General features: G+C 46.7%; 1 protein-coding gene across 1 annotated transcript; it reads right to left on the reverse strand.

Annotated features, from left to right (window-relative positions):
* Positions 1–202: 202 nt before the first annotated feature.
* GPR75 (G protein-coupled receptor 75) lies at positions 203–3,505 on the reverse strand. The gene has a single exon (XM_064145971.1). The coding sequence runs from the start codon at positions 3,484–3,486 to the stop codon at positions 1,846–1,848; it is 1,641 nt and encodes a 546-aa protein (XP_064002041.1). The 5' UTR covers positions 3,487–3,505; the 3' UTR covers positions 203–1,845.
* Between the last annotated feature and the right edge of the window lie 8,149 nt (positions 3,506–11,654).

Below are 11,654 nucleotides of genomic sequence, written 5' to 3' on the forward strand. Positions count from 1 at the left end.
GCATATCTTCATCTCCCTTGATGTACACCCAGGACTCCATCTTGCAACCACTTATGGGGGCCTGCCCTATGCTCCTTACTGCTAATTGCTGCTAACAATGTATAGTTTGAGACAAAACCACAAGATGCCACATGTTTTTTTTTTTTTCCTCCAAATTAGTACTAAAGAGAAATGCAAAGAAATAAAGTGCAAGCAAGAGGGATCTTTTGGTTATCTTTTATAGTTGCTTTAGAAAGAATCGTGATATTTATTCATAAAGTACTTGGGCAGAAAGAAATAGCTATGGAATTAATTTCCATTTTACAGGTATATTAGAAAGTTGTTCACATACAGTTTATTGCCAGAAAGCTGTCATGAATTATTCAAAATTAATTAAAATGCAGAGTATTAAACAAAGAATAGTGTTCATGATGTCAGTCCTCTAGGGAAATCTTGAAAATAGTTTAGTTAACAAAGATCCACAACAACTGACACAGGGCAAAGAGGTGAATGGGTTGTTTCATCTTTCCATTGCTGTAATTTTGCTTAGAATGTGGCATTTCCTTATAACAAGGCACTCAAAGTCTGTGGCATCATTATTCCAGAGATACAAAGGCTCTGCTGAAGTCCACAGAATTTGAAGGGCTTTGACACGATCTGGCCACTTAAAATGGTAATCACCAGGAATTTAAATTCCTCGAATCCTTCTTTTTCCCAAGGAATTCCCACAACACCTGACACCACACAAGCCATAAAAACTTATTGGTGGCTTTGCTCAGTGTGCAGCCCGACTGATGAAGTTCATAAGCAGACAGATTATTCCCCTTCTTAAGAAAGCCTCCAAAACTTGTAGTTGTTGTGTAGTCATTCTGCTTCTAAGAATGCTGGGAATATCACAGCTGAATCACCCCTTCCCCCCTCCCCCAAACTTCTGCTTTTACAGAAACTCACACACAAAAAAACCAACAAACAACCAGCAATGCTACTCTTTGAGTAACTTTATGAGTATGAACATTCCTGCAAGGCTTATAGTGTATCAGTACCGTAACATTACAATATTCATCTTTATCCTCCAGTAAAGCCTGTCATTGGGTATTAAGCACAATTACTTCTACCAGGTGGAAAATACTTCTCTAAATTATTTTGGGATACAGAACATCACCAATCTTCAGAATAAATGTAAGTGAAGATATATATATGCCTCACAGATTTATTACAGTGCCACAAGGCTTCTCAGAAGTTCTTTCCCATTGACACTGTAACTCCATAAACTGCTCTCTCTTGCTTTAGGAAGCAGAGACTGAAACCCTAAACTTCAGTGCAAGTTCACGGAAATGTTACCATCTAACTCAACAGAACCAGGAATTTACCCTGCAAATAGAAAGGACTTTTATTATTACTGACACTTACTACGACAAAGCCCACCGAACCTTTCAACCTTCTGCAACAAATGGAGGTTAAACTTGGGCCCACTGCAATTCTGAGCACCCTTCTAATTCTTGTTGAAAATACAGCAGATGTGCAGATTAACAGGTAATACTTCTGGCACTGTTCTCTGAGACATGCTATCTCATGAAATAACAAATTGTATAGCTGTCAACATTTAGTCTTTTCTACCTGTCCAGTAGTAAAATTTAGTCACAAAACCACCCTTACGTAACAATTCCAAATACAGACCTACTACATCCTCCCTTTTCACTTCCCTCAGAAACTCAAGACAGCATGATGGAAATAATATCCCAGTATTCACTTCAAATGCAGATAGTTGGGTATTAGTATTAGTGTCACCTTCCTTAATTGGCAGCATCAGGTTCAAAATAACCATTAACAGAAACAAAGAAGGGATCAGCCACATCAGAGCCCTTTCTAAGGATACACTGAGGGCACTGGTATCTGCTTGGTCGAAGCTCTGTCATAGTCTCGCACCAAGTCGTTGGTGGTGTGATAATGCATGGCAAGGCAGGGTTTGGCAAACACGAAAGCTGAGTTTGCCGGCTGTAGGCTGTTGGGGGTGCTGACTTCCTGGGAAGGGCTGCTGTTATAGATACTGTAATAGGGCTCGATTCGGGTGTTCATGGGGGTGGAGCTGCTCTGTGCATAGTGCTGGTGCCCATCAGAGGCCTTAGGACTCAGCACGCTTTCCTTGGAGTGACTAGGACCACAAGCTTGGTCCACAAACTTTTTCTGAGGTTTTGGAGACAACATGTAGGCTGAATTTGTCTCATGGTGGGATGACTTGTTCCTATTGACTTCCAGGCTGCCTTTGCCCACGGCCCGAAGCCTTGTCTTCTGCTTGCAGCAGAAAAAGACGAGTGCTACATACTGCAGGCACCAGAGGAGCCGCCTCCGGAGCCCCACACTGTTGCGGGAATATATAAAAGGATTTAATCCAGATTTGAAAAAAATGAGAGTAAACCCACACAGCTCAAATTGGTAGAGAACAAAGCCACCGCTGCTGGACAGCATGTCCTGCACCAGAGAAATGCCCAAGGGCAGGCAGCAAACCAATACCGACAGCACGATGATGATGCATGTCACCACTGCCCTGGTGTCTTTGGCTGCGGACAGGTTGACTGCTGACACTAGCTTCAGCCGGCCAGCAGTAGTGGCCAGTGGCTGGCCGAGATGCTTTGCATAGCCATGCATCTGGACGTCCTGTGGCTTGCTGTAGCTCTGGTTCCTGTACAAGGCAGGCACAGAGCTCTGCATGCCCTCCCTGGCCATGGTGGCCAGGGGTTCCACGAAGGGCTGTGGTCTGCAGGCGTCTACAGCCACCACAGGTGGACATTTCCTCACCTGGGCATTCCTCCGCAGTGCTTGAGCGATCATGACATAGGAGACAGACACCACGGCCACACAGCAGATGAAGTCGGTGACATAAAGGTAGAGGATGATCTTCCCCTCGTCGCTGGCAAAGCTGGACATGGGCAAGCAGAGGCGGGAGCCACGAGTTTTGAGTGTGGCCAAGGTGGCCAAGGTGAAACTGGTAGCCCATAGGAGCAGGGTGAGGAGAAGGGTGCAAGGGAAAGAGGCTGCGCAGTGTGGCTGCTTCCCCAGCACCATGCGCAGCCGGTGCAGGGCGATGACCGCCACTGTCTTGAGAGACATGATGATGAAGCCGGAGCTGGTGAGGTGGAAAGTGAAGCAGAAGGCACCCGGGGCGCCTCGGGTCAAGTCAAAGAAGAGGACAAAAGCAAACATAGGGGCGGCCACCCCACAGATGAAGAGATCGCAGAAAGAGAGATTGAGGATCATGAAGTCGAAGTTGGTCCTGAATTTCCTGAGGGCGGGGTCGAAGAAGGACAGGAGGACGATGAGGTTGCCGTAGGAACCCAGGCAGAAGATGAGGGCCAGCAGGGTGACGCAGGCCGCCAGCGTTACGGCGTGGGTCGCCTCTCGCAGCTCCCCAGGGCCGCTACCCGCGCTGCCGTTCCCGCCCAGCGGCAGCAGAGCAGCGCCGGGGGGCTCCTCTTCGCCTCCCGCCGGCAGCCGCCCCGACGCGTTCATCGCCGCCGCCGCCGCCGCCGCCGCCGCCGCCTCCTCGCTGCGGTCCGGACGGGCCCCACGGCGGGGGCTCCCCTTCCCGCTGCCCCGCAGCACGAACGCGGCCGTGCCGCCGCCGCCGCCGCCGCTCCTTCACGGCTGTCCCTGCCATGGCGCCGCCCGCCCCACCATGGCGGCCGCCTACCCGCAGCCACTGCGCCCGGGGCTCGGTCGCTTTCCCGCCCGGCGCATCCCTCTGCTGAAGTCACGGCCGAGGTGTGGCTGCAGGGAGAGGGCCCGCGGCGCACACAGTCCCAGCCCCTGACCTACAGCTTGCGACGCGGAGAGCCCGCCGCACCCGTGACACCGGAAGGACGCCCTGCTGCTTGCTCCGGGAAAAGCTGCCGTGGGAAGAGGGGTGCCGGGGTGGGGAGGGGGTGCTGTAGCCCCCAGGGCTTCTGGAGCTGCACGTCCCTTTCCAGCTTGGTTTGCAGCCATGGAACAAACACAGAGGTCCAGTTGAGCTGTGTGCAAACAGCCTCAAGCACTGTAGCAACTTCGGTTTTGATCGGTTTTTCCCTGCCCCACTGGTTTCCATCATCGCCCCCAGTGTCCCAGAACCGGCCATACGCCCTACATAAACACGATCAAGAACTCTTCCCAAGCAAGGGGCAGGCAGGGCAAAGGGGGCTGGACACCACAGGCTTCAGTATGAGGCTTTCATGAAGCACAAACCTCAGATAAGGCAGCTGGAGGTTTTGCTAGGTCACTGCCTAGGTCACGTCACAGCTATGTCCTTAGCAAGTCAACAGCTAGGCAGGAAGGTCAGCCCCTGTTGACTTGGCACGAACAAACACCACCCCCACCTCCCCAGTCCAAAACCTACTGATGATCAAAACTGAAGACTGCTGTCCCAGACAAAGGCCTTTTTGCTTGCTTGTCTATTATGCAGAAACAGAGGACCCAAGTCGAAGGACCTTCTGTATTCCTACAGGGGTGGGAAAAAACAAACCAGTATTATTTATTTGTTTACTGCTAACTACTGTGATCGCAGACAGAGTAGTTGCCGTTTAAAGTAATGGAGAGCACTGAATGTCTGAGCAATTAAAGGGAACAGTCTGCAACACTTCCATGGGTTTGACGATGCTCAGTGCACATTCTGCACACCAGCATAGGCTGTCATAGGCAGGTACAACACAGGGATCTCAACATCGGGCAGGCACTGGAAAGGCAGTTGAAAGAGATGAAAGAGTCCAGGCAGCCAAGACAGAAAAGTGTTGTGAAAATACGGTAGACTCAGTATTTCTGGCTTACACAAGTGCCTGTGCCTTACACTGTACATTTCTACACATATATATGTAAAACAAATTAAAAAAAAAAACTTTCCTCTGCCCCCAGCAATCATGTAGGTGCTTTGCAGAACCATGAGGGCCATAATGAGTGTATTATAATGGCTGACATCTGAAAGCTTGTCACTACTACCTGCTTGTTTTTCAGTGTATTTGTTTAAGCCAAAGAGCAGGATTTTTTTTTTAGTAAATCCATGACACAGAAGAGCAGCCCAGCCTATGAATCTTGCATGCTAAACATGCTGCCAGCTGGCAAGGAAATGCCAGAAGCCTTTAGAGCAGGCTGCAACGCTGCCCTGCAACCTTGGCACCTTGGTCAGGTGTGTCTGGCCTTGTTTTTTGCTCTTAAAAACATACATAAAGGAAAAGGTTCAAAACCTTCAGGCTGCATTCTCGATCACTTTGGCTATCACTACTGTTTCCACCCTTAGTTACGTTTTTCTTCTGCCATCAAGGTTAATGTGAATTCTGTGACTGAATCCTGGCCCTGCTGAGTTCAAGGGTTTCTTTATTGACAGCCTGGGATCTCCCTCCTTGAATGTTCTTATTTAGAAACATCAGAGAGTGCTGAGCTGCATGATTAAACAGGACTGACAAAATATCAGTTAGTAATGCAGTCCCTTCAAACTGATTAATGTTTAGGAAGCAGTGATGATTGTTCTGTTCCTGTGAACTTAATACACACACAATACCCACAACCCTCTCAGAGCAGGTCATGTGCTGCGCTTCATCCTGAGCGAGACTCTGCATAAAAACTGACCTCAGTTTCACACTACATCTATTGCTCAAGTCCACATTAGGCTGCAAAACAAGAGTCCTTTAAAATGTTGGAAAGATCTGTGTAATTTCAGATGGGTTTTGGCCAAACACTAAGCCTTGGATGACCACACTCAGACTTCTTAATTTCCAGTAGTTACTAATTAGTGAGTGGAAGCACACATAGAAATAAGACTGCACATACCTAAATGAACTGATGTTGGCCTGTTAGCCTCAAACAACTGAGCAGAAAAGCACAACGTGGATAGTGTTCTGGCAGTGCACACTGAGAACTGTTGCAGGCAGCGCTGCCCACTATCTCTGCTTGCTGCGGGTGTTGTGGAGGGCCTGTAGGCCTGAAAGCAGGCTTATTTATGCCTGCTCTGCCTGGACATGTCTCTGCCTGCACCAGGGGTAAACAAGCACAAAGGGGCACAACAGGCCGGGGCCATAAAGTCAGTTGCCCAGGACACCTGATTGTGTAAGCCCTCACATGCCCAGCTCGTGCCTGCCTGGTGCTGGGCCCATGTGAGTCCCATATTTGGAGTCCAGGCCTGTGGGTTTAGCCTGGTATGGGAAGGTTTGGCTGACTGCCAACCTGATTGGTGATTCAAGTGGCCAGTGAGACCATTAACTCTCGGCCCACATTTAATAAATAGGGGTGCACAGGCTCAGGTGCAGCCTTCCCCACGTTACTTGCAGCTCCGCCGCATGCTTGCTTGCCTGCCTGCATACTTCCTTGCAGCTTTATGCCTGCCTTTAGTCAGCGTTAGACCTGTGCCCAGACTGCACAGAATCCTGCCTCTGCACCTGGAGATCCTGCCTACGAATTCCCTGGAGAGAGCAGCCAGCAGGATCCAGCAGCATAAGGTCAGAGCCTGCCATTTCCCCTGACACTGAAGGCTTCCAGCCTCAAAGTCCACAGGCAGAGACCCTGAAGAATTGGACACTAGGCACAGGCTGACGCAGCCCCAGAGGGTAATTGATAAGAATTGTGAGCAGATGCCTCTGTAATTTCTATTACCTCTGCCATAAAGCAGAGAGCAGCTTTCAGCTCAGCTTTGCTGGGCAAATAGTATAAGACCCCAGGTGGCATTAAGCTGTGGGGAAAACTCTGTATATAGTTTGAATGTTTGCTAGTTATTAATAAGTTTCTGTACATATATATTCCTATAATGTCTTCATAATCCTGTAAAGAACAATTTAATATTAAAGTTCAGTGGTTGGGGGTGGCGAGAGTTGAAAATATTGGTGTGTAATAAATATACATATTTTCATAAATATCCTCTCACATTCATTAATTTCTCCCCTCTGCCACATAGGCGTAGGCACTGGGAATCCCCCTCTGTGACAGCGGGACCGCGGTAAACAAGCCCACAGACCAGTATGGTCGTGGGCCAGCCACGAGGGTCTCCAGGCGATTCAATGTGAATTATGCAGAAGCCAATCTTATTATGTACAGCCCAAAATAAATATGCACTCAGCCAGTGGAGCACACGCTCTGCATACATGCACGCCTGGTTACTCTCCTTAGCGAAGGTCCGTCATCTACCCCTTCTGAGATAAGGTGGCCAGCTGCATGTGAGAACCAAGGTCTGTTATTTTAAGGATCTGCCTGTTGTCATTTCTCTTCATTCCCACAGCTCTCCTGCACCAACACCCCACAACTCTTTGGCATTCTGCATTCCCACATCGAACCACTGTAGATGGTCAAAGGGATTCAGCAGAGAGCCCAAGAATGCTGTGAGAAGGTCATTGAACATGTGGCTTGTACTTGGGGAGTGAGGGGCTGCGTGGAGAAAAGAGGCATCTCCATGGGAACACAAGCACTGCACAGTCCCCTTGGCACAGCAAAGCAGCTCCTGGGATTGCCCTTTCTGAAATAACTGCCAAAAGTCGGGGCCGAGAGCAGCTGAAGAAATTAGTCTCAGTTTTGCAAGGCAAAAATCACAACTGCAACAACTTCTGCAGCTACTTTAGTAAGTACTAGGTTACTTTTTACAGTGTCAAGTCTTGCAAGTACTTACTACAAGAAACTGTAAATTACTTTCTGTCATCAAACCTGCACCTGCCTTGAACAGCATCTTAGGATTTTAACAAAAGACACGTAAGGGAAAGAAGCTGGAGTAATGAAAGCTGGTTTTTGTTGTCTCCTGGATTTTATTTCTATTTTTCTAGGTTAATTTTCCCTTTTAACTGATACTGTTCCAGAATCTGTGATTCTGTGGATCTTTTCTGGGTGAACTCACCTATGCTTTTGTTCCAGAGTACTCTAAATTCCTTTCCTGTCTCTTCCCACCCGCTGCGAGTTTGAATGGGGAGAAGGCTGCGTGAAAACTCTTTCCTCCCCCGCCCCGAGGGCTTGAAGCAGGCATAGCAAAAGGTGCCCTACCGCATGTGTGCTGCCCCCTGTGGAAGCCCGTGCTACCATCAGGCTGGTGGTCGGCTGGGTGGCAAATGGACACTGGCTCTATTTATGTATGCTCTTCTAGACAAAGGAAGGTGAAGAGGTTCCCACCTTGACAGCGTGCCCGACAGGACAGGTTCCCGCCGTGACTGAATCCCCGTTTTGGACTATCCCCACTTTCGGACGGCTCCTACCTTTTTTTTTTTTTTCTCCTTTTTTCTTCCGTGGCTCTCGCTTTTACCCTGTCCCTGCTTTTGGATGGTTCTCTCCACTTTTGTACTATTCTGTGCAAACCTGCAGGCTTGGCAAGCCCTGAGTTCCTCTGAGAGAGCTGCCAGCGGCACCCGGACCGCCTACTCTCGGGGCATATCAGCAGCCAACTTCCTGGCTGCCTCCTGGACTGGGGGACCTTAGCAGTTTGGCTCTCTGGCGTTGCAGAGACATCATCTCCTCCATGAATCCCTGGCTTGTGGAAGCTGTGTCTTGAGACATTTCTGAGTTTGGCAGCTTTGCCAGTCACCTGGGCTTCTGCCTTGTGAATCCAGATTATTGGATATTGCCTGCAGCATCAAGAGGCAGTTGAGAGCCGAGAAATCCAGCAAGGGATCACTGCCAAATACCTATCTCACCTCCGTAACTGAAGTCTACTGTTCCTTAATTCTCTGCTCAACCTGATAGATAGTAAGGTAAAGCTGTGTTTGTAGCTTAGCCTTTTCCATTTCCTCACTTCCTGAATCTCTAAATTGGTCCATAACATCCTTTTGAAGAATTTCCAATCGAACTAGAATCCATAAGTAAACCTAAACTAGTTTTGTACATAATTTGGGGGTGGGTTTTCAGGAAAATTCAGTATTTCTACAATTCCTGACTCAGACACATTAATTCCCTGCTTCCATGACAGCTTCTACATAGTTACTCCTAATGTGACTACATTTATTGCTGTTGCAGATTTATTTGGTTTTCTGCCTTTTTTTTTTTTTTCTGAAGTATGCCAATCAGAAACGTGTGCAGTTCCTACTTCCAAGTACCTCTCACTATTCCCCAAGAGAAGTGGGCGGTGAGTTCCAACTTTAGACTCAAAATCTGATGAGGTAATTTACATGAAACCCTATAGCAGTAAGGCTGTGAAGAGCCCAAACAGGGAAAGCAAGGCAAATTTTTGTGGAAAAGGTGATTTAGTCTAGAACTAGAAATGGATCATGGCCAGCAAGGCTCCCTCTCCTTTTCACCCTTTGGAAAATTCTGCCTTATTTGGACACAGCTAGTTCCTCTGAGCACTGTGCTCTAAATCCATCAGAAATCAAAGATACTCCTGCTAATAATCTCTGTAAGCAACAGTTTAAGCTTTTATCCATGCCATGACTGTTCTACTAAGAGTCGCTCTCCTTCCTGGGGAGAAAATAGTAACCTTTTTTTTCTTCTCACCTCATGGACTTTCCCTTCTAAATAGCTCTTAGAGGTCTGAGAAAAATCTGCTGACCAAGAGAAAGGAAAAAACCTTCAGTGCAAACCAATCTCAATTTGCTTTTGAATGTGTGTACATTACCTTAAACAGCATAGCAATATTCTTCGTCTTCCACAGTTTTATTTCCTTGTCATCAAGCCTCCAGTTCTTTGCTGTAGACAGAAATTACTGCTGTCTTAGTGACCCTGGGTACACTCCATGAGATTAACAACCTCAAAGTCCCTTCCCCAGAACATGAGTACCTCTAGCCTGCAAACAACCTGGAGATCTAGGTCAGGTTCAGGTTAAATTCCCACCCTGTTAATTGAAATCCTGTTCTCCAGAGCCTGTGCACCAACATGACTCTGTACAGTGAGTATTTTGTGATGGGCAAATCCAAAGAATTTGCTTTCCAGTTACTGCACAATGCCAGCGAGAATGTCAGCCGAGTTAGCTGGTAACTCACAGCAAGCCTGAAGTATCTTGCAAGGACAATGGCCAATAAAGTTTTCTACTGATAAACTTCTGGGTTGGGTTTTTTTTCCCCTCCCATTTTCTGTCTCACCAGAGCGTGTTTTCCGCAGAACAGGAGAACACTGGAGTCTCTGCTGCAAGATTCCAGGAAGCCTGGAGCTTTGGAAGGATGTACAAGACTGGAGTGTGGGATACTGGGAATGCCCAACTGTGACAAACCAACAGGAGACATCATCTGTGTGTGCCAGGCACAGGGCTTCCAGTAGCCTGCTAAAGAATTGAAAAGGATGATCAGGCAAATAGCTAGATATAAAATGAATAGTGTCCTAACAGGCTGCATCAGAAAAAAATGACCTTCTTTTCCTTTCATAAAAAAAAAAATAATCCATACACAGACTAGCTCAACTTGTTAACACAACCCAACGATGTTGAGCGTGTGGTGCTGCCCAAAAGCACCACTTAAAGTCTTACTTGACAATTTTCTTAAAAATAAACATGTATGCTGTGACTTCAGCAGTTTTCACATCCAAAAGCCTACCCAGTTAGTTGTGGAAATGCAGACAATCACTCCATTTAACAGTCTTGCAAGACAGTTACTGAAAAGTAAGTTGCTGCAACATGAGCAAAACCAACACCCCCAAAACCTGCAAATACATCAATTTTGCCTTACATCACCTCCATTCTTTGGTGCTTCAAACAGCAATGGTCACTGAGGTTATTTGTGCAGACTGACACGTGGGTGCTAGAGCTATCACTGCTAGCTACCACACCATCTCCAAGATATTTTTTCCATCTGTCTTTCTGTTCAAGGGGAAAAATTCTCTCTTGTCATGCTCGAAACATCTCCGTCTCTGGATGTATTGGAGATTTTTCATCCCTAAGGCTTAGGGAAGAGACAGCACAAGACACAGTGATGAAGAGATCAGGATTCGCTACATGTCTATATTGCATGGGGAAAGGTGGGAAATAAAAGTAACAAATGAGTTGTGGTATTCGATGAACAACTCAAAATTGTTCCTACCTTCTCAGAATAGAGACTAGATCGTTCACCCACAAAAAGTCAGTTAGTCCGCTTGGTCACACTATCACAGGTATATCTTTTGTCCTATAGAACTGTACTTTAAATAGGTATTTGCTGTTTGTGACAAGTAATTTCTTGCCAATTTATAAACAGCTATCACAAGCTAAGCCCACCTGCTTATTTACCATTCTAGCTTTGACTACAGTAAGATTCTCCACTGAACACTGGATCCTCAACATCGCAATCAGTTCCAAGCTACACTTTTATTGGGTTACACAAGAAAATAAACTCCCAACTACACTAAAATGCAGCAGAGCTGGTTCCTACAGTTAGCTGCCCTTAGCATAGGTGGAACAGCACATATAGTATCTGCTCCAGCAGTTACTCAGACAGCACATATGTTAAAGATTATCCTCTGCAACAAATACCATTACATTTTTTTCAATTGTATCAGTAAAACTAACCTCCACTTCAAACTAGTTTCTCCAGTTTTAAGTGTGCCTCTCAGAAGTTACCAAGGTTTTTGGAAAGCCTCACCAGGTACAGTATACTTTTACATAAATATAAAAGCTAGTTTCCTTAATTAAACCTTAATGTGGCCTTAACTCACAGCTGAACTCCACAACAAACATGTACCCCATTAAAAAAACCCTCTCAAACTTCAAAAGCACAGTAAAGTCTTTAAACCAGAGTCTCAAAGTAAGTAATTTCCACTTTAGAAATACCAAAAAAGTGCAGATG

The sequence above is a fragment of the Pogoniulus pusillus genome, chromosome 7, assembly GCF_015220805.1.
Source record: "Pogoniulus pusillus isolate bPogPus1 chromosome 7, bPogPus1.pri, whole genome shotgun sequence".
In the NCBI taxonomy this organism is placed as follows: domain Eukaryota; kingdom Metazoa; phylum Chordata; class Aves; order Piciformes; family Lybiidae; genus Pogoniulus; species Pogoniulus pusillus.

What these genes read in the sequence shown, in the direction of transcription:
- GPR75 (XM_064145971.1), bottom strand. Translation starts at nt 3,486, where the DNA reads ATGAACGCGTCGGGGCGGCTGCCGGCGGGAGGCGAAGAGGAGCCCCCC.